Source organism: Schistocerca nitens, chromosome 2 (genome assembly GCF_023898315.1).
Source record: "Schistocerca nitens isolate TAMUIC-IGC-003100 chromosome 2, iqSchNite1.1, whole genome shotgun sequence".
NCBI lineage: Eukaryota > Metazoa > Arthropoda > Insecta > Orthoptera > Acrididae > Schistocerca > Schistocerca nitens.
Window position 1 is genome coordinate 914,358,354 of NC_064615.1, and position 25,970 is coordinate 914,384,323.

A 25,970-nucleotide genomic window follows, 5' to 3' on the forward strand; every position below is an offset into this window, starting at 1 on the left:
AGAGGGAGACCAAGAGATGAATACACTAAGCAGATTCAGAAGGATGTAGGTTGCAGTAGGTACTGGGAGATGAAGAAGCTTGCACAGGATAGAGTAGCATGGAGAGCTGCATCAAACCAGTCTCAGGACTGAAGACCACAACAACAACAACAACATTAATCTTTCAAAAAATTTCAACAGCAAACACTGCAACAATATTGGTTGGTAATTTTTTGGGTTATATTGGTCCTTCCCAGGTGTAAGAACTGTGATGACCTTTGTGTGCATCCATATTCTGGGAATTTTCGCAGTCCTCCAACAGTAATTGAAAAATCTCAATAGGAACTGTTTAGCATTTTTGGACAGATGTTTAATTATTTCATTCCAGATGTCATCAAGTTCAGCAGCTTTTCCTGTTTACAAATTACTTATGGCCTCTTTTAGTTCTTCCATTGAAAAATCTATATCTGATACATTCCTTTTCTTTGGTTAGTTTACTTTCAGGCTAGATCTAGCTTCTTATTTTTTCGGCCAGCTTTGCCATTTAATAAATGCAGGCTGGCTATTAGGTTAGGTGTTACAGTTACATGTGACATTCTTGTGGTGGGATCATTTGACTTTTTTTAACGAGTCGCCATGTTTTCCTAGTACTGTGCATCATGTCTGTACCCCCAGCAGTTTTCGTTTCAGGTCTGACACATTTGGTCATTTAAAGCGGCTAATAATTCCTTCCCAGACTTCTTTGGCGAAGGGATTCTTGTTGTAGAGAACACAATACTTTTTGTTTGCAACCTTGTTTTTTTTTTTTTTTTTTTTTTTTTTTTTGGCAAAACAAGGTATATACTCTGCCCTGCATTCTTTTGAGATTGTCTTAACAGAGGCATCCTTAGTAGTTTGCACAAAGCTGTCACAGTGCTCTGGCTTTGGTTCAATCAATTTTAGCAATTTGTCAAGTGTATTTCTGCAATTCACCCAATTTACTCTTCTGAAGCTAAATCTTCTATTGAATTGTATTTCTATGTCAATTGATTTTGTATTTATAGTCCTGTACTTATGTGACCAGAAGTCTTGGTCATCCTGCCACCAAACTTCACTAATCCCCACTGTATCTAACTTTAACCTATTCATTTCCATTTTTTTTAATAGCTTAACCTGCCTACCTGATTAAGAGATATGGTGTTTCACCCTCTGATCTGTAGAATGCCAGTTATGGTTTTCCTGATTGCAACATCCTGCTGAGTAGTCCCAGCCTGGAGATCTGAATGGGGCCTATTTTATCTCAGGAATATTTTACCTGAGGCGATGCCATCACCACTTAACCATGCAGTAGGACTGCATGTGCCTGGAAAAAGTACTGGCAGTAGTTTTCCCTTGCTGTGATCTGTTAGCAGTACCATCACTGCAGAGCCATATCGAGTGATGTTGCAAGGCCAGGTCAGTCCTCCATCTAGACTGTTGTCCCTACAATTACTGAAAAGGCTGTTGCCGATTTTCAGGAACAAGATGTTTGTCTGCCCTCTCCACAGATACACCTCCATTGTGGTTGCACCTATGATATAGCTATCTGTGTCATTAAGGCACACAGGCCACTTTACCTCTCTAATGCATGTGGTTCATGGGGCAGAATAAACAGTTTAATCGACTAAAATGTATACCACATATTGCTTTCATCAGATGTAAGGGAAATATTTGTCAGGTAATGATAATGAAGTTAATACACAAACATTAAATGACTGATACGTGAACCCTAGGTACCATGTTGTGAGCTAAAAGTAACTTGTGTTCAGTTTATCATTTTACAGACAACAGAGTTTTATCCAAGATCTAACAAACAGGGCAAATGGAATTACACAAAATGAATATTCACAGTATCTTAAATGAGAACCTAAGACACTTGCTTGAAAAGGAAGAAAAACAAAAGGGAGAAAGGAAGAAATAAACTACAAAATTTAACACCTCATCTCATAAATTTAATGTCTTTCTGAACCAAGGATCCTGAACCACTTCTTTCTTTTGCACCTCAAATATTTTTTCTTTTCTATATCCTTCTACTAATCCAGATAGAAGACATACTTTAAAGGCCTACAAATGAGCACACGCTTCAGTGAATTTTTTGTTGATTTGTAGCCTTGATCCTCCTCCAGTGGGATCTAAACTAAATACCTTACAGTTGTTCTGATTCTGAATAATTTTAAGAGAGACAGATTATCATGAAATAATGACAGGTATTATCAAATGTAATGCTTGGTTAAAATATTGGTTCTGAAAATGTTAATAATTTTGTAACATGTAGACTATGAGAATATAAAATGATTTAACTATGGGAAAATTACTATTTTTTATTAAATTCTGTTTTTACAATAATTTTATACATGATTCACAGTCTACATTGTACAAAAGATATCTTTTCAACAACAAAAAACAGCCACAATTGTACATTGCAATATAGATTTCCCAACTCTTCTTTCTAATAGAAGTAATCTTACTTCATTTACAGTTGTGGTCTCTGTTAAAGCATTATACCTATCATGGGGAAATCAATCATTATCAACATAAAAATGGTAAAGTTCTTGACTTCTTCCTATAGTAATGTTCTGAAAGGCACACATGCTGCATGAAAACGATATGTCAGTGTGGACATACTCCATGACCACAGTAATAAATCTTTTGAGCTGAAAATATATAATAGATTTTGAAGTCTTTTCAGTATTTCTACATGGATTTTAATTCTTTACATGCAGACTGGTAAAATGTCACTTTTTTGCAACTATGACTTTTAGTGTAAATTTCATCACTGTCGTGAGCAGTTATCCGTGAAATCCCCAAATGTGTTGCTAGCAGCTGTAGCTGCAGTGTTAAAGGTTTATCATTTTTTAAGATATTTATTTAAATTTCTCTGAGCACAGATCTAAGTAGAAATAAATTGTGCACACATAGTACTTGCTAAAAGCCTCATGTGCTTCCCAAATCTCTGTGTGTACTTATTAACAGACCATAAGTGGTACATAATGTATGAAATCATTAACGGAGCAATGGCTAGACTTCAACAAAAAGTGACATTCTGCCTCATTTCTGGAGTTGGTCATTATATTCACTGTGCACCCAGAATGCAGTTATTTTTTGTGTAGGACAAATAAGTAACAAATACAAATAATATAACTAACAAACGTAATCTTACTTTTCACATTATTCTTATTATATGTGTGTCAAACTATATGTATCTCAAATAATTAACATTTGATATCCAAATTATCTGAAAGGCACAGAGATATGCTGTTTTTCTTCTCATTGAAATCTGTCATTTTATTCCTGCAGGAATCCTGTATAAATGAATGACTTAGATGATTTTTTGAGGAAAAAATAGTGTTCATTTATGGAACTGTTGTGCCATGGGTTCTTATTCATAGTTACTTTTCAACTGACTTTATAAGAAAGGAATCTTTCAATTTAAGTATGACAATCTTACATAATTTAATTATAAAATGGATTCTAATATCATGCCCAATGACAATAGTCAATATTCTAAACTCTTGAGAATTCTGGTAGTTTGTAAATGATTAAAAATTATGAATACAGCAACTCAATACACTCTAGAAAAGTCAGCATACAGAATCATTGAGAGATAGTTGTCTCAATGTGTTTTGGATACACATCAGGTTCTATGTAATACAAAAATGCTTTCCAGAATTATTTATATGTGCTTATTCTCCTGATGACTCATTCAGAATTCAATTAAAAATGTACATTAATACACCATCATGTCTGTTATTATAGTGAAATTTTCTTTTTACCTATAAACATAATTAATATTTATTAAATCTGATAATGAATTTCTAACCATATTAAGTTGTTTGTTGCCACATTTTTCACAGAACTGAAATAAATGCATGTGCTACTCTTTGTCACATGTTCTAGGCCACTTGATTCATCACCACAATTCTGAAGTCACTTACTGCAGCTGAAAGTGCAGATTAATTACCTGTTAATATCTGAATGTGTCCCTTGTCTTTGCTCTTGCTCAGTCATACTGGGACAGCAGGTGAAAATTTAGATTTTTTAAATATACATATTTATATATATCTATCACATCTATTGAGTAGCATGAACATGTTGATGGTATAATGATTCTCTTAAGATCATGCCATTAGAGCAACTTGACTGACTAGTGTAGTAATATCAGTTTGATAAATTATTTTGTCTGCTCAAGAAGTTCGGGAAAAACTACCCATAGCTTTCACTTGCTCATATTATCTACCTGATCTTTCAAGTTGAGAACTACCATATTAAAGAGAACACTTGAAATAAATTTCATCAGTGTTTAGCAACACCGAAGATCCTGAGATAGAATGTTGTCTGTAACTACTTTGTCAGATCTTGACTAACTCAATCCATCTGATTCAACAGTTGACTTTTAATGTCTGACAAAATACATAAGTACACATCTTCATATTTCTTTGGAATGTATCCCTCATCTAAAACTCTGGACAGCTGCACAGGTTAATAAAAAACAGGCACAGATTATGTCACTATTACATTGTGTAATAATGTATATTTCACTATGGTCTAACTTTTCCACTTAAGCTTCAATCCTGTCTTCAATCCTTTGATAGAATCCTTAGAAATTTCTAAGCTCACTCACAACAGTGTTCAAAATATGTATATTGCCATCAGTCAGGAGAGATGTCCCTCCTTGTGAAGATACCTTTCACATCCTGTGTTCAATTTGTAACACTTTCAATAAAATATATGTGTCAAACAACCACAATTTCCTCTGGCAATGTCAATATTTTCTGTAAACTGTACACAGCACAATTCACATGTTCTACTGGGTTCTAGAACTTTGATTCATGGCGGAACTGTTGATACTATTTGAGCCTCTTGAACCCTGCCCCATCCTGGCCGAGCTTTAGTTCCTCATATAGAGACGGTGCCACTTCTGTCTGTTGTGCAGGTACATGCAGCGTCTCCTGTTTCCAACCCGCTCCACTGGCAGGATTAATACCATTGGAAATGCTGTTTCCATTGGCCATGGATGTGTCAGCTTGGGGCTGTGGGATCTGAAATAGCAAAATTAACTGTGTGCACTTCAAATGGAAACTTTAAGTCAAGCAAAATTTGCTATTACTGCTATCATTGCAGCTTCAGTAGCTGTACTTTTCACAGTATGAGGTTTTTTTTTTTTTTTTTTTTTTTTTTTTTTTTTTTTTTTTTTTTGAGAGAAAATGATCTAACACTAAGGCATAAGGCAATCTCTGGGGTAAATGAAATGAATTAATCCAGAAGGTAATACTCTAAAAGATAAATACAATAGTTTGTTTGGCATATGAGTTCTAATTTGGCTAACATGTAAAATTCATCTGGACTTCCATGTGATGGCTGCATTGTTCTAGTGAAATTCTTGACTTTTTTCTTAACTGGTTGAAACAACAGTTCAAGTGTTGCAAAATGTAAGAGTTATGCAGAAAATAAATTACGAGGGCCCACAAGGAAAACAAAAACATCAGTAAGAAAGAAGTATTTGCTTCATTATTTACAGAGATTAGTTGGCTACTTCTCAAAATAGCCACCACTATTTATTCCTGTACATGGGAGACATTCTACTTGAAGATTGTTTGCCAGTGTTGGTGGGTAAATACGATATTTCAGTGCCTATGTAATTCTGAATTATGATGCAATGTTCCTTTGGAAATGCATGCATGCATGTCCAAAGGAATATTGCATCATAATCTTGAATCACACAGGCACTGCAATATTGTATCATATCATATCTCAGTATATGGTCAGAAGATAGTTTAAGGATTACCCTTAATATCAAGCTTTATTTTCATCAAAATATTATCAGAATCCGTAAGAATATTTAACTTTCTTTTATAATCTATTCATTCATTCATTTTTCAAAGACTCTTAGTGAAGGAGAACATTAATGGATGTGAGCCAAGGCATATATTAAAAAAAGTGACATTTGCATTAGAAATGGCAGTGATTAACTGTTGTCAAACTGCATTCTTTCTTTCTTTCATTGTGTTCTGCATCAAGGTCAAGGCATAAAATAACATAAGATAGAGACACCATGGAAACTTATACTGTATTATCAATAAAATACCACTATACTGCTTAATGCTATTCATGCTTAAGCCATTTAAAGTTAATCAAGCAAATTAGCAAGGAAGTTGCTACTTTGAAAAAGGCTACTGCCTCCTTGGTTTTACTGTATAGCTTCTATTTTGCTGCTGTTAGTGGCTTAATATTTACTTATTACAATGGTATTTTCAATGACAACAACAACATTTTAACATCTACAAATAGTGAGTCCTATTTATAGTACAGTATTACTTGTCAGACAACTATCTGACAAACAAAGTTACTTGGAATGAAACTAATGAAAATTTTAAATCCCTGAATCTAGATATTCTGATAATTTGTAGAAAGAATGCCTAATGAGGTATGTTATTAATTTTATTTTGAACTAGTAAGGATTAACAATTTGTTACATGGGAGCTTGTTGAATATTGTATCATCAGAATACATAACTCTATTCTGAACCCTGGACAACAAGACAACTTCTACATGAAAATTTTTTTGCACAGCCATACCCCAAATTTGTTTATGGGTAATGCCTTCAAAGGAGAAATCACTGTTGATGCCACCTCCCTGTACACTAACATTCCTAACAGCCGTGGCTTTACCGCTATTCAACACTACCTTTCCCAATGCCTGACAGATTCCAAACCGACAACCTTCTGCCTAGTTGCCATGACCAACTATATCCTCATCTACAATTACTTCTCCTTGGAAGGCATTATCTACAAACAAATCCAAGTTACAGCTGTGGGCACCCACATGGCACCATCCTATGCCAACCTATTCATGGGCCACCTAGAGGATTCCTTCCTAAAAACCCAGAATCCTAAACCCATCACCTGGTTCACATTCATTGGTGACATCTTTGCTGTCTAGATCGAAGGTGAGGGCCATATAGAGGATTCCTTCCTAAAAACCCAGAATCCTAAACCCCTCACCTGGTTCACATTCATTGGTGACATCTTTGCTGTCTGGATCGAAGGTGAGGACACCCTATCCACATTCCTCTAAAACCTCAATAACTTCTCCCCAATTTGCTTCACCTGGTCCTACTCAACCCAACAAGCCATCTTCCTTGATGTTGGCCTCCACCTCAAAGATAGCTGCATCACTACGTCCGTCCGTATCAAACCTACTAACCATCAGCAATACCTCAACTTTAACAGCTGCCAGTCGTTCCATACCAAGAAGTCCCTTCCGTACAGCCTAGCCATCCGTGGTCATTGCATCTGCAGTGATGATCAGTCCCTGAATAAGACTGAATTACATTCTCCGCCAGGATTTCGATTGCCTCTCATCGTGCCCTGAAATGAGAAATGTCCTGCCCAATATCCTGTCCCCCCTACCACAATGATATTCCGCCATCCACCAAATCTACACAATATATTCGTCCATCCTTACACAAGCCCTGCTCCTAATCCCTTACCTCATGGCTCATACCGCTGTAATAGACGTAGATGCAAGACCTGTCCCATACATCCTCCCACCACTACCTACTCCAGTCTGGTCATTCACATCATCTATCCCATTAAAGGGAGGGCTACCTGTGAAACCAGTCACATGATCTACAAGCTAAGGTGCCACCACTGTGCTGCATTCTATGTAGGCATGACAACTAACAAGCTGTCTGTCCACATGAATGGCCACTGACAAACTGTGGCCGAGAAACAAGTGGACCACCCTGTATCTGAACACGCTGCCAAACATGATATCCTTCATTTCCATGACTGCTTCACTGCCTATGGCATATGGATCCTTCTCACTATCACCAGCTTTTCTAAATTGTGCAGGTGAACTTTCCCTGTGCAGTACATCCTACATTCCCATAACCCTCCTGGCCTCAACCTTCTTTAGTCACTGTCCTCATCCATCCAGCGCCTTCCCTGTTCCAATTCCAGCACTACACAGCCGTCATTCTACCACCACACCCAGTTTTTGTATTTCTTTTCTTTTTCGCTACTTCCACTCCCGCACCCCCCCCCCCCCCCTCCCCACCTTTCCCCAGCCCATCATCCAACCTGCAAGACTTCACTGTTTGCCACCCCCACCATACTATCCCTCCCCCCTCCCCACCCCAGCCTACTCCTTATCTGCCCCCCCCCCCCTCCCCAGTTGCCACTCCCATCATGGACTGGTGCTGCTGCACGCAGTGGGGTTTCAGTTGCCTGAGACTGCAGTCATGTGTGTGTGTGTGTGTGTGTGTGTGTGTGTGTGTGTGTGTGTGTGAGAGAGAGAGAGAGAGAGAGAGAGAGAGAGAGACTACTGTTGACGAAGGCCTTAATGGCCAAAACCTTTAATTGTGAGAGTCTTTTTGTTGTGCCTATCTGCGACTCAGCTTCTCTGCTATATGCTGAGTGGCAACTTCCCTTCTCATAATATTGTTACATTCCATCCTGTTTTTTCCATTGTTTAATCTCTGAATAGTTTTTCTTTAATTTGGCATGTCCAGTAATGATGGTATTATTCTTTGCTAGAACTCTTGCCTTCTCTTTAATACTTGCCTTCTTGCATTCAAGAATTTCTTATCCTTGGTTACATTGTACCTGCAATATCATTTTGCTGTTTTGTAAGTACCTTTGTCAAACAATTATACATTTTGTCTCTATCAACACAATCTTCATGTTTTAAGAAATACTGAATTGTATGTATGGACGCTTTTCAGAATTTCATGATAATACACACCTATCAGTATGTTACAGGATATGTCCATTAGCTGAATAATTTATAATGGAGAAATAAAGTTGCAGAACATTCTGAACTGGAAATAGGAGAATGAATCTTAGCATCATATCACTATTAAGATTACATTGGGAACTTAAAACATAATGAAGTCCCAAGAACATTATGACTTGACATGTCATTGATTGGACAAGGCTTACATATTGTGTGACCCTGAAATACTAATGTCAAATGAACAATGGAAACTCCAGTTACAAATATCAACAACGTAGGAAAAGATAGAGTGCTACTTACCATAACGAAGACATGTCAAGTTGCAGACAGATATGATTAAAAGATACTCACATGTAGCTTTCATCAGTGGGGAGAGAGAGAGAGAGAGAGAGAGAGAGAGAGAAGCAAGCACACCCCATGCACACATGACCACCAACTCCAGCGTCTCGGGCTGGAATGCAACACCACATGGAAAGCAAGCAGAAATCTGGAGAGGCTGGGGAATGGGAAGGTGAATTCCGCCCCTCCTTTCACAGTGACCTACACCTTTCCAGATTCTGCCAATCCCTGGCCCTCACAAACCTGCTACTGCAAAAACACATCTCCATGGCACAGGCATCCCAGAATCATCTCTGCTCCCTCCGCAAGATACTACTACTCTGCAATCCCTATTCCATACATCACATCTTTGAAATTGAATCTCTTGCTCTCCCACACCTGGAGGAGCATTCCAGGCACCACCTCCATAAATTATCCAACCTGCTGACATCCTACTGCTGCCTAGTGGCACCACTATCCAACCCATATCTTACCCACAGTGTTCCTTGTTGTCCACCCCTCGTGGCAGCTAAATCCTGCCTAGATGACCTTTTCAAATTTTCACATTCCCCAAAATTCCCTATCAACCCTCCACCAAATCCAGTGCCAAAACATTCCTGTAACACTGTTGTTTACCTTTCCATCAAAACTCTCAGCTCCACAGAAGTTTCAGTTTTACCCAATAGCCTCACTTTTAGCCCTACACTCAAATTTAACCATGTTGGACTTGGCAAAGACCTATTCTTCTTCTCCCAATCCCTGCAATGGAAACACTTCTTTGCCACCAGTCCCCCAACCAAAACCACCCTAATTCCAACACTGAACCCTGCCTCTTCCAGTTCTTACCACCATCCAACCACGATCCTCTACCAACCCCTCCCACCTAACCACCCACTGGTCACTTTCCAGAAATTCCTTACCCGCAGCTTAGCCTCACCATCCTTCCCCATGTCTCTACCTCAGAGCAATAATCTTTCAGCAAAAGAAAGAATGGCCATACATGACTTCAAAACAAATCCTGACCTAATCATCCTACATGCAGATAAAGGTTCCACCACTGTTGTTATGAATTGCAGTGACTATCTGGCAGAAGGCCTCTACCAGTTGTCACAGTCCTCCACCTATAACCCTTGCCAGAGTGATCCCATCCCAGAAGTCCAACTCCAATCCCTGCTTAAAGCCTTATGCCTTTCCCAGAACATCTCCCCTAAATCCATTTTCCGCCTCATCCCTATGACACCCCCGCACACCTACCTTCTACATGCTCCCCAAAATTCACAAACCCAACAATGCTGTACGTCTCATCATGGCTGGTTATTGGGCCCCTCCTGAAAGAACCTTGGCACTCATTGACCAACACCTCCAACTAGTTGCCTGTAATCTAGCCTCCCATGTCAAAGACACCAACCGCTTCCTTCACTGACTCTCCACCATCCCCACCCCTTTACTTCCTGGATCCCTCCTCGTCACTGTTGACGCCACTTCCCCAAACACTAACATCGTTCATGCCCTTAGTTTTGAACACTACCTTTCCCAACTTACTTCAGACTCCAAACTCACTACCTCATTCATCATACACGTTACTAACTTTATCATAACTCACAACTACTTCTCATTTGAAGGAGAGGTTTGTAAACAAATCTGCAGCATAGCCTTGGGCACCCACTTGGCACCCTCCTATGCCAATGTTTTTATGGGTTATGTAGAGGAGAACTTCCTAGCCTCCCAAAACACCAAACCCCTAGTGTAGTTCAGGTTCATTGATGATAGCTTCATAATCTGGACCCAGAGCCAAGACATCCTATCTTTGTTCCTTCACAACCTCAACATTTTCTCTCCCATCTGCTTCATATGGTCCTCCTCAACCCAGTGTGCCACCTTCTTAGATATCAACCTGCTCCTGTCTGATGGCTCCATCTGCACCTCTGTCCACATTAAACCCACGAACCACCAACAGTACCTGCATTTTGACAGCTGTCATCCCTTCCACATCAAAAAATCTCTCCCATATAGCTTGGCTACCAGGGGATGGCGTATCTGCGGTGACAAAAACTCCCTTGCTCAGTATGCTTAGGGTCTAACCATGGCCTTCACTGACAGGCACTACCCCCTGACCTAGTCCACAAACAGATCTCCCACACCATTTCCCCCCACAACCACAATCCTCTCACCACCCCCAAAACCTCCTACCACCCCCAAAAATCAGCCACAAAGGAGTGTCCCCTTTGTCACCCAGACCATCCCAAATTGGAACAACTGAACCACATCCTTTGCCAGGACTTTAGTTAGCTATCATCATGCCCTGATGCCCTGAAATGAGGGACAGCCTACCTGAGATACTTCCCACTCCTCCTAAAGTGGTGTTCTGTCACCCACCCAAACTCCACAACATCCTAGTCCATCTCTACACCACTCCCAGTCCCAGTCCCAACCCATTGCCAAAAGGATCATATCCCCAATCCATCAACCCAACACTTCCTTTTCCAGTCCTACCACATATTTATCCTGACCAATCAGGGGCTGGGCCACCTGTGAAAGCAGCCATGTCATTTACCAACTCTGCTGCAATTGTTGCACAACTTTTTGTATTGGTATAACTACCAACCAGCTGTGCTCCAGGATGACTGGCCACCGCCAAACTGTGGCCAACAACAAAGTAGACCACCCTGTGGCAGCTGAAAGTAATACACTAGATTTCAATGGCTGCTTCCCTACCTGAGACATTTGGATTCTTCCCTCCACACCAGCTTTTCTGAACTGCGCTGATGGCAATTATCCTTACAATACGTACTCCCTGCCATAATTATGCCAGCCTCAACCTACTGTAACATTCTGTCCCCAAGCCCTCCACTCAACAGTTTCCACCCCCTATATCCTATCATTTCCTCCCCATTCTCATCTCCCACCCTGTTTATTTGTAGCCCTTTGCCAATGCACCCACCTGCCTTTCTCGGCTCCTCTCCTTTTTTCCCCATCTCTCTGGCTCACAACCTCTTGATGTTGTGCCTGTTGGCAGTCTAATCCCTACACACTCCACCAGATAGCGTTTGTCTCTCTCCCCACCTGTACACGACAACCCCTTCCCCTTCCCCATCCCCACCCCCTCCAGACTGCTGTTTGTGTCCTATGTGATGTTCCATTCCGCCCGAGATACCAACCAGTGCTCTAACATTTTGCAGTTGTTTATACCACAAAGCCTATAATTAATAATCAAATGCTATTCCTGCACATTTCAGATAAAAGGTCTTCTCAGCATTTCTCAACCAAGTCCTCAGATAATAATTTATCCACGAGGAAGCTTTACGGGTCCAGCTGGACCAAATGTAAAATTTCTTTAACATGAACAAAAGGAAACTGGACTGCTTTGTGCAGTATTATATAAGATGAGATAATTCAATGAATTATTATAACCTCTGTCAATGGTAACAAACCTGTATGTGATCCATGTTTACTTCACGAAGATAGCTTGGATTTTCAAAGGCAACTCCTCCAGTTGATTTATTTCCAAGCATTCTTCTAGTTCGTATGAACCAGACAGCTCCAGCAACAATTCCAGCTGCAATGATTAAGGCAAGCACCACTCCAACAGCAGTTCCAACATGGGAGCCATCACCACCTGGGTACCATAGAAAATATGCCGAATCAGTCAGTGAACAAAATTTTATATTGGATTTTGTAGACACTCGTACATGAAATGGTGAAAACATTGGAAGAGTTTTCATTTGAAGGTATATTATACATGTTGTTGATAACAAAATTATAGTACTCTTGTACTTGAAAATGTGACAAAAAAATTTACTGTACCAAAAGGCATTAAAAAAATTAATAAACCTATACCTACAGGAGTTTAGAGCAAATAAACCCTAGATGCTACAGCATCTGATATCATAATAAATGTCCTCATCATCAAGGAATGAAGAAAAGGAAACATATGTAAACATATATTATGAAATAAATAAATTAATGCCATAAGAAATTCACAACAAACATTTAACCCTGAAAATTAATCAGTTTCACCTGCATAGCCTTGTATCTTTCTAAACTTTTTAATCCTTTTCCTCCTTATTTATTGTAACAGGAAAAATGTTTTATTCTAAACTCTGAAGCTTCAGTATTCATTATTTTATACACTTTAGTGGGTGTGATTATAATTATCATACGACATCAGTGTGTTATTGAGAGTTATATTTTAAGTGCAATAGTGTTTACAATATCTTTCGTGCAGCTAAGTTCAGTGGAAGTTTTTGATTGAGCATTGATATATTCTCATTGTTTTGTGCATAAGTGCTCAATCTACGATGTTTGGTACTGATATTATGGTGTCTTCATGTTATAGCACTCGTAGTTATATCTTAGTGATACATTATCACCTATATACTACTTATGATGGATTATGAAGCTTGAATGTTTCATGACATACCTCAGAATAATTAATAATTAGTGGAATCATGCATCAAACAGTCAGAATCAAAGTAAGAATTCTGTGCTTGTACTTCACACAGAGGAGGCATGGCAGCCATTTTGCTACATCCATCATAAGATGCTGATCTTATACTAAGCATACAAGCCCTACTTTTTCATACTTACAGGTTTGAAGGAATAGCTAGAGGAAAGATTTCTGCCAACTACAAAGTTGAGGAAGTGATAGTTGGTTAAGGGGACACACAACACTTTTATGACATTAAAATAAAAGGGTCCCTATCTAGGCTCATAAGAAGTATAGAATTGTGATTACCAGTACATGAAAAAATATTTGAATGTCTTTTCTAAAAATTTTATCAAATTAGTATACTCTGTGGTAAAAAAAATTCAATGCAGTCATGTTTGCATAATTAAGAAGCCTCCATGGTATAGTGATTGACATCACACAGTTTACTGGTGTGTATGTCGCAGGTTCAACTCCCAAACTGCAACTCAACAAGGTTTAAGACGAGATTCATTCATCCTTGAGAGACCAAATGAGAAGCTGCTCTCCATACTGGCATGCAGGCCACTGATAAATGTTTTATTTAGTGCAGATAAGGAAAAGGCATCTGTTTTCATAGTAGTGTCTTTTTCTCCAGTTTAGCTGGCATAATCACTGACGGTACTAAGTGATAGTAACTAGTGGTAAGTTATTGTCAGCGCATCCCACAGATGAAATTTCTATGACTTCCGTTTCTTTTGTATTGAGAATGAAGTGATATCATACAGAAAGTTTGCAACTCCGACTCTGGCAAAAATAAGAAACTAAGGCAAATTGGCTGTGGTGATGTTATTAAACATAGCAACTTCATTCTATGTGATCCTGAAAATGTATATTACATATAAAAAATCCAGACTGTGATGATGTTTTAAGGAACAGTGACAGATTGAGAATGGGCAGTGATTAAATCAAAAGGAATACAAGAGGTTAGAGTTTAAAAGTTCTTTGATAACTAGATCATAGACAAAAAGCTGTGGCAGCTAGAGTAAGATAGAGAACTGATCATATGAGGGAATGGTATTTTACTTCAGAATTGTTGAAACTGTTCATATGATTGACTCATGGGCAGGATTTTGCTAATAATAGAAATGGGTGCTGAGCTATTTATGAAACAGATCTTTTCAAAACAGTCTGTTTCTTTAGTAATGATTGCTGGCTAATGGCAGTATGCAGGAAGTGAGAGTTGATCAAGCTAAAGGTGAGCTTGGAAACCACAAGTCTCTGGTGTAGTATTAAGTGTAATGCATTTAGACAGGAACATCTGTATGTGAATGTGTAGTGTAAAAGTTCTCCCCTTTTGTATGAAAACTGATGAAGAACATATCCTGAAGGCGAAGAGGACAAGGAGAAAATAAAATTAACTCTAAAGTTGCAGTGCTTAAACGGGCACAGATGAGGTGGACACATTGGCTGCTTGTGATTCTAGCAATTATCAACAATGTGCTGTTTATTTGTAAACAATTCATTCCATGATAAACACCAAAAGTCCCCTGAAAAGGTAGTCACATAATATAGTAGTGGAAATGAGATTATTTGATGATGGCAAAAGTGACACATTGCTGAACGTGGGCATTGGCAATATGTTGATAGACTGGATGCATAGAGATCATAGGAATGGTGTCTTGAACAGTAAAAAATTTAAAAAAAAACTAAGTGTGGGGGATAAAAATGTACAGGGTGATTCAAAAAGAATACCACAACTTTAAAAATGTGTATTTAATGAAAGAAACATAATATAACCTTCTGTTATACATCATTACAAAGAGTATTTAAAAAGGTTTTTTTTCACTCAAAAACAAGTTCAGAGATGTTCAATATGGCCCCCTCCAGACACACGAGCAATATCAACCCGATACTCCAACTCGTTCCACACTCTCTGTAGCATATCAGGCGTAACAGTTTGGATAGCTGCTGTTATTTCTCATTTCAAATCATCAATGGTGGCTGGGAGAGGTGGCCGAAACACCATATCCTTAACATACCCCCATAAGAAAAAATCGCAGGGGGTAAGATCAGGGCTTCTTGGAGGCCAGTGATGAAGTGCTCTGTCACGGGTTGCCTGGCGGCCGATCCATCGCCTCGGGTAGTTGACGTTCAGGTTTCATAACTAACCTTTTTCGTAGGACTCTCCATACAGTTGATTGTGGAATTTGCAGCTCTCTGCTAGCTCTGCGAGTCGATTTTCCTGGGCTGCGAACAAATGCTTGCTGGATGCGTGCTACATTTTCATCACTCGTTCTCGGCCTTCCAGAACTTTTCCCTTTGCACAAACACCCATCCTCTGTAAACTCTTTATACCATCGTTTAATACACCACCTATCAGGAGGTTTAACACCATACTTCGTTCGAAATGCACGCTGAACAACTGTCGTCGATTCACTTCTGCCGTACTCAATAACACAAAAAGCTTTCTGTTGAGCAGTCGCCATCTTAGCATCAACTGACGCTGACGCCTAGTCAACAGTGCCTCAAGCGAACAAATGTACAACTAAATGAAACTTTATAGCTCCCTTAATTCGCCGACAGATAGTGCTTAGCTCTGCCTTTTGTCGTTGCAGAGTTTTAAATTCCTAAAGTTGTGGTATTCTTTTTGAATCACCCTGTATAATGTGCTTTATCATATTCAGCAACACCTCTTGCAACTTCCCCAAAAGTTTCATGTCAATATCTTGAGAAGTTTCTGTTTGATTTACAAAAATGAATTTAAAATGTTCAAAGTCACCCCACTTTTAAAATAGGTACGTGAAAAAATTAAAGTTGTGACAACATTACATGAAACAGTTATGTATTAAAAACCTTACAAATGTGACAAAAACACTTGTGGTGTCTGCTAATTAAAATTACACATTGTATTGAGCGACCAAATGCTCACATTCATAGAAAACTCTGCATATCTTTTGAGAGGAATTCTGATTTAAATTTTGTGTTTCATTTTGCAGAAGGGAACAAGTGGTAGCAAAAAATGGATGCAGCATAATGCCCTGGTCTTACACGTACTTTCCCAGGAGAAATGATCAATATTCAGGAATTTGACAGGAGCAGTCATTTGAAGTAAAAACAAATCCTAGTAAATATGCAGTCTAAAATCCATGCAGTAAGAGCTATGAGCACATGGTGAGTAGAACAGATGTGTTTCACAGTAGCAAAGATGAAAAAACGCTCATAGGTCTTAAGGTGCATATTTTAGAGCTCACATTTACTGGATTTTTTTTCACTTCCAACAACCATTCCTGTTGCACCCATGAATACTGACTGTTCATCTGCAGACACCCCATATAAGTTCTCACTCAGCATTAAAAAAATCCAGAAAATACAATTGGGAGCAACACAGAAGGGGTAAGTAATTCCATATTTAGTATGTAGTTCATTTAGCTTAACGCAAAAAACTCATTATCAGCCACAGTAACACTAGGCATGCAGTGCATAAAAATTTGCAAAAGTGTTGCTGTACAACAATTTTACAATATTTTTTTTTGTAGAATTACTGCATTCAGAATAGTAATTTAAGGCTGTATTTACAAATCACAAGTTATTTTGTCATATAATTATTCTGGAATCAATAACTGCAATTGAGGATGTACAATATAAGGAAAGGAAAGTAGAAACTACAAATCTATAAAGGAGAAATTCATAAAATGTGCAATATTTATTTTGAAGTCTGCTGAACAACGATAAAATTTTTGATAATCAACCAAACCTTGGAAAGAACTCTCAGAGAATAATACCTAGCATACCATTTCCAGGATATGCGATGGTATCTCATGACATATATTCCACAAGTTATCAAAAGCTTTGGAAGAATTTATGATACATGACACTCAACCACCACCACAACTCATGGAGACTAGTTGAACTAGCTCGAAGGCACAAACATCTTGCATGTGGTGAACAGAATGTTTCATCCCATCTGTTTCTTGACATCCTTATTCCTGAACATTGCAGTGTACCAATGTATACCATGACCCATCAGTCCAGGCACACTTTTCCTTGTTTAAAGTGTCCAGCAGTGATGTCCGCCCAGTGACGTGTTGTCAGCAGAGGTATAAGTGTAATGCAGTGATTTAAGTACCACATAGATTTTTTGTGGATGGTGCAGCTGTTTACTAGTTCATGTTGTTCAGCAAGTGATTTGTTGTGAGGTGGACCATATATCTGTTGTTACAAAGGGTGATGGTTAACAGTGGCCTCTATCATCATCTCATTACCTACAGAAGTTCACTGTGTGGGTGATTCTTTTCCTCAAACTGAGGTACTCAAAAAATGCTCTGGATATGCTTGCATGTGAAAAGTGCTTACTGTGATCTAAAAGACTGGGCACTTAAAATACGGCTACAGGGATGGAAAATGGTCAGTAAAAGCCATTTTTTTTGACTGGTCAGTTTTAGTTGGCATTTTTTTAAATTTGGACTGTAAATTCGGTTTCTTAACATGGATTTTTTAAAAAAGCATTTATGTGACATGAAAAAAGTGTGTGACCGGTAAAGTAATGTTTTAAGTGGCTGACAGAATGAAAAATTCAAAAATTCCATTGAGAAGACTCTGAATTCCAACTTTGTTAACAACCTTGTGCAACAGAGGGTGAGTCTTTACTTTGAGAATGTTATCTAAATAATGTGATGTCACTGAAAAAATGAAGATATTTGATGAATTTCAAAAGAGTCAGAAATTTCAGAAACGAAAAATGATACATAAATCATTTGAAAAAGATCACATATTTGTATCAGAGCAGTCAAAATTGTAAAATAACGTATTATTAGCAAAATTAAGTGAAAATATTAAATAATTTGTCACAAGAAGTCAGTTATAAAATTGTCCGAGTAATATTAGATGTATTGTAAATATAGTTTCAACAAAATAAGAAATGTGTTAACTGTTGAAAGATTATACATGTAATCACAGATATAATTGCATGTCCCAGTAGTGTTTCAGTCTTTGACTACAGAATCTCATGCTCTACCCACTGTTACCTTCAGTATCGCCGACAACGCAACAGAAGCTGATAATAGCATGTGGTTTTAGGAATGACTTTATTCCCTTTTTATCCTTATATAGATAGCTGTGTGGCAGATTTTATAGTGTGTACAATGATTCTTTGTAACCTCTTCTTACCTACTTATTGCCTGAAGAAGCCCACTGGCTGGTCAAAACCAGTTACAGGATTGTGAATTGCTCATGTGGCCATGTCATGGGGAAGAAACATTACCACTTGTGAACATTACTGGTAACTCAGTATATGAAGCAGCCATACTGCTAGGACCAATGGTCTAGTTGACCAAAATGAAGTTCTAATTCACATTATTAATGAAACAGTTGCTACACGTGTATGCACAAACAATGCTTTTATCTATCCTATACATCCTATATTTTGAATCCTTGTACTGTATTCCCTATATTTTTTCTTGTTACTTTCTCAGACATTAATATGAGGAAGTATTGTAATAGTGCAATAATTTGAATTTGTCATTTCAACAGAAATACGTATTTTGTGGTCCACCAGATATGGTTTTACTGGTTTGGAAGTGGTGTCTGTGTCTGTCTGTCCCTTAGTGCAGCTGTAGTTTGTGTAAGATATTACCTGGTTAATTGTAAAGTTTATTTTAACTAATCATTATACATATTTTTTAATTTATCTGAAAACAATAAGACACAGGTGAAATTTGGATGCTGTAGTGTCCCAGCAGTTCACTACTGTGTAAGGCAGGGTGGAGCATGATACTTGTACGAAAATCTTAACCTGGGAATACTCAGAAATTAAATGACATCCTGCTTAAAAATTTCTCTCTCTCTCTCTCTGATGAACAGTAGTCCTAATTCTTTTTATTCGTTGTTTTTTCTATTAACTGGATTACTTTGACAAAATTATTGGAAAATGTACTGTAAAATCAGAATGGTTCCATAAAGAGACAGCAGTGGTTTCATGGTTTATGAATGGGGACAGAAGAAGAGTGCAAGTGAAGTTTTTGTATGTTGTGCGTACAAACATTGTTCATTTTCTTGGGACCTTAGCACTACAGAGGAGCAGGCTTCTACTGAGAAGCACAGAGAATAACGTAAAGTGAAACTGAGTTCTTCACAACTACATTTGTCTTCAGCCCTTCCTGGATCTGCATGTAGCAATGATGGTGTAATTTGATCTCCCACCAATGATTCAGATTTATTCTGATAGGCAAAATGCTTCAAGAGCAGAGTTAATCTGGTCTTTTGAAAATGATTGAACTTTGCTGTTCAGCAAGCTTGTGAAAGATGGCAAAGAAATCTTTGGTACAATATTTCCAGGAAGTGTTCCTTCTTACTTCATCCATTCAAAAACAAAGACAAGATACTTTGTATGTGATGATTTAGCTGCAGTATTGGAGGAGCACATTTTTCTTTATGTTTGAACAAAACTGTGATTGCAGCTCCAGAGAAATAGCTTCAAACTGTAGCTGAATACCGGTCTTGTTCCTAACAAGTGATTATGAGATGACATCCACCGACTTTCTTCATTGCTAAAGTGACTACTTGTAATATTTACTCCAAGTTGAAATGAAGCCTTGGATAATGCCCAGCTTTTTTGTTCAAAGCTATTGATGGTAGGTTGTGATGGATCCAGAACTAAGAAAATTGTGAATCATCTCATGAATGATTCTCTAATCCCGTTACAAAGCAAACAGCTGATTGGTGTTGGCACATGTAACATACACATCATTCATAATTCATTCCAGGAAAGGTTCAACACTTTGGTGAAAAAGCTTCAGATATCACCTTGTTTTTCTGTAATCTGTTTGATGGCCAAACATCTCATTAACAGATTTTGAAAACATAAATTCAGATATGAAACTTCCAAGGCATTGGTTTTTGGAACATGTTTCCTCTAGATGGCTGATACTAGAACCAACTGGAGAGAGACTTTAAGGCCAATGATCAGCTGTTGAAAAATTCTTTTTCAGTTCATACCCCAGAAAAAAGGCAACTGCTGAGTTCTGTGAAATACAAGAATATTGTTAAACTATTAAAATACAGAACTACCAAAGCAGAAATTATGTTTGCTTGTGCAAGTGCTTATACATGCTCAAGATTCACTGGTTTTTTCTGAAGAGAGATCCTTTAATGCATCTAATATATAATGGCCTCACAAATCTTGTCAGAACACTCACAAATTGGTTTTGTGTTTTTGCTGCTCCACTGAGTCTCGAAGCATTTGGTGATGATATTACTTGCCATTCAAAAACATAGTGTTCAATACTACAAAAAATGAATACCTCAAGAAGCTAGGTGCACAAGAAAGAAGCTATATTTACTTGTAAGCTAGAAAGCACTGTGTGTCTGCTTGTACAGATATTTTGGAAAAGTCTTCGGATTAACCTGCATTGAGCCATCTTCAATGTTTGCATTCTGTGAAGAGGGTGAAAGAAGGATCATACAAAAACAAGTGAAATTAGGTGCAGTTCTTCCAATTGAGTACATTGAACCTGGACTTGTTAATGAATGGAAACTATTGACATTATAAAAAGAAAAATGAGGTAGTAACAAGAACCCAGCAGACATCTACTGGAGTCTTCCTTTTTTAAGAAAAAAACAAGTAGCCTACTGTTATGAAAATTTTTAAGACTGCATTTGCACTCTGAAATGTCAGTGCATATGTAGAAACTGATTTCACTATCGGGGAAGATCATGAATTAGGACACTGCAGATATGTGTGAAAGTACATTGAGTGCTCATTTGATTGTTAGAGATGCTATAGTAAATGTGTTCAAAGGGAAGGTTCACTTTTTAATTATCAGTCAGGAGCTTCTTCAGTTGGCATTCACAGCTGATGTCAGATACAAGCAGTACTGTGAAGATGAGAAGAAAGTGGCTGTGGGAAACAGGAAAAAGAAAACTTGTTGCAAGGAAATATGAAGAGTAAGTTTGAAAAACAAAAGTAAATATTGAACAGGCACTGAAGAAAATGAAAGAGGAAGAAAAGGAAAAAAAGATTCTTGATAGATTATTGGGTGGTGCAAACATGTGCTTAAAAGAAGTAATAAATAAAAAGGGCCTGGTGGGAATTAGTGTGGCCAAAATAATGTTGGGAAGTGTTACAAAAGCAGTTTATATCCAAAAACACTGTTCTTCCAAAGAAGCAAACACAAAATGAGACTTAATGAACTAATTTTGTAAAGAAAGCTAGATGATTTTCTACATTACATTTAAAATTAAAAGTTGTAAACATTTTGTGTGTATTATTCTGAAATCAGTACTGTATAGCACCACTTTAAAGTTTTATGTGATCTTTGTTATATTTGTGCTGAATCGGAGCATGTGAGTTTTATTATGATAAAGTGCAAATTTATTTTTATATGTAGTTTTGTAATAATTTTATATGTTGTTTACAATGAAAACACTAAATAGGTGTCAGTTGGCTGACTATGAGAATGGCGGAAGACAGATAAAAAAAATGCTATTGACCCTTCTTTTGTAATGAGAAATTTGAGTCTGTATTTAGTCTGCCTTTTACCGAATCAGTAAAGTTACATTTTGTAATCAAAATGTAACTTTAACTTTAGTCTTATGTTCTGTTTCCATCTGTGTGGTTATGATGAAATGCACTGATGTTGTGTACTTTTCCCATTCCGTACTTGACTACCGTGCCAGTGACAGGTATTGGACCTGACAGTGGCTAGTTATGTGAGACACCCAACTATTCCTTTTGTTGTACCAACAGACATGTTCCATCTTGAAAACAGCAGATATTTCTAATTTAACTGCTCATTAGTGTAAATTGACATACTGATTGCGACTGAAGTTTCTAGTGAAACCACATATAAAGGAAACTCCATGTAGGAATACTAAAAATGTAGGAAAAGATTCTATTGCTACTTACCATAAAGAAGGCATGCTAAGCTACAGACAAGCACAACTGAAAGACACTTGCACAAAGTTTTCAACCACAGCCTTGACCAGTGAGAGAGAAATAGGGAAACACACTCCATCCATACACACAAGCAAGCACACCTCACCCACACACGACTGACAACTCCAGCAGCTCATGCCAGGGCTGGCCTGAGCTGCCACAGTTGGCAGTTATGTGCGGGTAAGGTGTGCTTGCTTGTGTTTATGAATGATGTGTGTCTGTTTATCTTTTGCTGATGAAGGCTGTGGCCAAAACCTTTGTGTAAGTGTCTTTTAATTGTGCCTGTCTGCAACGTAATGTGTATTCTTTATAGTAAGTCGCAATCTGTCTTTTTCCTACATTGTTGAAGCTACATACATGCCATTTATGTTTAAAAAGACAATTTAGTGGCGTACCTATACTTCCGGATGAGATGTACTTATCCCTTGTTGTGAACTGCTTGGCTTCTGTCAATGTGCTTGTACCTAGGTGATTGCCAGCTTTAATGACACACTCATATGGCTCTCCATATTTCAGTCCTGTAATCAAGAGGCTGTTAGACTTGGTATCATTCTTCATTATTGTCCGAGAACCAACTTGCTTCCAGAAAACCCTAAAACACAAAACAGCATAAGCATTAAATGCATACCTGACTCACTGGAACAAGTAACGACATAAAATCAGAAAGCAGAACTTGAGATGAAAGATCAAAAATTTGTGTCAAGTATAACTCATGAATATCATAAAACTGGCTTTGATAGAAAAAGAAAATAAGAAGGAATGCTATAATTTGATGCAATTAGAACACAGTAAAATTCGTCAAGTAAACAGCAATGAAACTTAATGCTAATTAGCTTCTTCATTTTGCAGCTCTTCTTTCTGTATCACCCTAATTTATAGTAGTCTAAAGAAATTTTGGCAGTGAATTATATATCTCCTGACTAAATTAATTTTGTCAATTTACCTGTACATTTCTACAGTATTTGGGTTCTTGACTGGAGGATCCCACTTCACAAGAACAGAATGTGCATCAACCAATTCAATTTGAATGTTCTGTGGAGGGCCAGGAAGGCGTCCTTCAAAAGTAAAAATGTCATTATGAATAATAATTTTGTTTATTCAGGATACTTACTTATTAGATGAAATAAAATTTAAGGAATATCAGTCTTGAATAGCAGAGACATCATAAAGTTAAAATCTCAGTTATTAAAAAATAGTAATCTCTTTCAATCAACCAGATCATTATCCTGGAAATTTGCCCTCTTCTCTAAAATGATTTTTTATGAGATGAGTTGTCCTAGAGTATTATCACACAGAAACACATGAAAGAACATCTGGTTCTGATATTCAGCAACTGTATACATATTCCTGTCTGTTTTTCTGCTTGTCAAATGATAATTTCATTTTAATCACCATTCTTCTTGCAGATAAGCATACTGGACAAAACATTTATCACCTGGAAGAGAAATCACACAAACACCATGCAACACCACCTCTAGCCTTGATAACGGCCTAAATTCAGTGAAGAAGGGAGTCCCCAAGGTTCTTCAGATATGCCATATCCAGCTGAAGCCACTCATTGATGATTATAGCTCATAGACCTCCACAAGATTGTGGGGACATTGATTGCTATGTTTCACCCACTGTTCCAAACAGTGTGCTCCCTGCCGCCATTGGATAAGCAGCTGCAGCAGCAAGTCATATACTCCTAGCTCACTCATTTGTTACTTAGTTTAATTCTTAATTTCTTTGCGTGTTTTTGGTACTTCCATTGTTTAATTCATAAATTTTGGGCATATTATAGTATTTGAGAGTTGTAGCATCGCGTTTTAGTACCTGAATAGTGTAAAATCGCATAGTCTCCTTCCGCTGCCGAGCAGTGTGTTAGCAGTGTGCAAGTAGCAGCATTACTACATTTACTAGGCAATCTTGTATTTTAATAACCGTTTAAATTTTGTTGATTTGTTTGCGCTCTCTGTAGATTAGTTCAGACGTTCTTTGCACAAGTTTTTAGCATGGATAGGGACTGCAACTGCTGTGTTCGGATGCAGGCTGAGTTGGCATCCCTTCGCTCCCAGCTTCAGGCAGTGTTGGCTTCGGTCACACAGCTTGAGGCTGTTGCCAATGGGCATCACTGTGTGGGTCCGGATGGGGGTTTGTCGGGGACGGCCAGTTCGTCCCACGCATCCCCCGATTGGACTACGACTGTGGTTGCGCAGGATACTGCCCACATTGAGGCTGATCCCTCACCTGTGGTAGAGTGGGAGGTCGTCTCAAGGAGTGGCAGGAGGCGAAAGACATTCCGGAGGGCTGAACGGAAGGCCTCTCCAGTTTGTCTGACGAACCGGTTTCAGGCTCTGTCTCAGGCTGATACTGACCTTCAGCCTGACATGGCTGCTTGTCCTGTTCCAGAGGTTGCCCCTCAGTCTGCAAGATCCGGGCGGTCGCAGAGGGTGGGCTTACTGGCAGTTGGGAGCTCCAACGTCAGGCGTGTAATGGGGCCCCTTAGGGAAATGGCAGCAAGAGAGGGGAAGAAAACCAATGTGCACTCCGTGTGCATACTGGGGGGAGTCATTCCAGATGTGGAAAGGGTCCTTCCAGATGCCATGAAGGGTACAGGGTGAACCCATCTGCAGGTGGTTGCTCATGTCGGCACCAATGATGTGTGTCGCTATGGATCGGAGGAAATCCTCTCTGGCTTCCGGCGGCTATCTGATTTGGTGAAGACTGCCAGTCTCGCTAGCGGGATGAAAGCAGAGCTCACCATCTGCAGCATCGTCAACAGGACTGACTGCGGACCTTTGGTACAGAGCCGAGTGGAGGGTCTGAATCAGAGGCTGAGACAGTTCTGCAACCATATGGGCTGCAGGTTCCTCGACTTGCGCCATAGGGTGGTGGGGTTTCGGGTTCCGCTGGATAGGTCAGGAGTCCACTACACGCAACAAGCGGCTACACGGGTAGCAGGGGTTGTGTGGCATGGGCTGGGCAGTTTTTTAGGTTAGATGGCCTTGGGCAAGTACAGAAAGGGCAACAGCCTCAACGGGTGCGGGGCAAAGTCAGGACATGCGGGGACCAAGCAGCAATCGGTATTGTAATTGTCAACTGTCGAAGCTGCGTTGGTAAAGTACCGGTACTTCAAGCGCAGATAGAAAGCACCGAAGCTGAAATTGTTATAGGTACAGAAAGCTGGCTGAAGCCAGAAATAAATTCTGCCGAAATTTTTACAAAGGTACAGACGGAGTTTAGAAAGGATAGATTGCATGCAACCGGTGGTGGAGTGTTTGTCGCTGTTAGTAGTAGTTTATCCTGTAGTGAAGTAGAAGTGGATAGTTCCTGTGAATTATTATGGGTGGAGGTTACACTCAACAACCGAGCTAGGTTAATAATTGGCTCCTTTTACCGACCTCCCGACTCAGCAGCATTAGTGGCAGAACAACTGAGAGAAAATTTGGAATACATTTCACATAAATTTTCTCAGCATGTTATAGTCTTAGGTGGAGATTTCAATTTACCAGATATAGACTGGGACACTCAGATGTTTAGGACGGGTGGTAGGGACAGAGCATCGAGTGACATTATACTGAGTGCACTATCCGAAAA

At 38.7% G+C, this 25,970-nt stretch overlaps 1 protein-coding gene across 4 annotated transcripts in view; it reads right to left on the reverse strand.

Annotated features, from left to right (window-relative positions):
• Positions 1-2,298: 2,298 nt before the first annotated feature.
• The window catches only part of LOC126237234 (Ig-like and fibronectin type-III domain-containing protein 1), a 1,152,289-nt gene continuing 1,128,617 nt past the window's right edge, over positions 2,299-25,970 (reverse strand). For all 4 annotated transcript variants that reach the window (XM_049947130.1, XM_049947127.1, XM_049947128.1 and 1 more), the window contains 4 exons: positions 23,335-23,446; positions 22,787-22,983; positions 12,483-12,667; positions 2,299-5,036 (listed from right to left, as the gene is read on the reverse strand). In XM_049947130.1, coding sequence (XP_049803087.1) covers positions 4,845-5,036; positions 12,483-12,667; positions 22,787-22,983; positions 23,335-23,446 — 686 coding nt within the window. In that variant the 3' untranslated portion in view covers positions 2,299-4,844. The remainder of the gene's footprint in view (positions 5,037-12,482; positions 12,668-22,786; positions 22,984-23,334; positions 23,447-25,970) is intronic.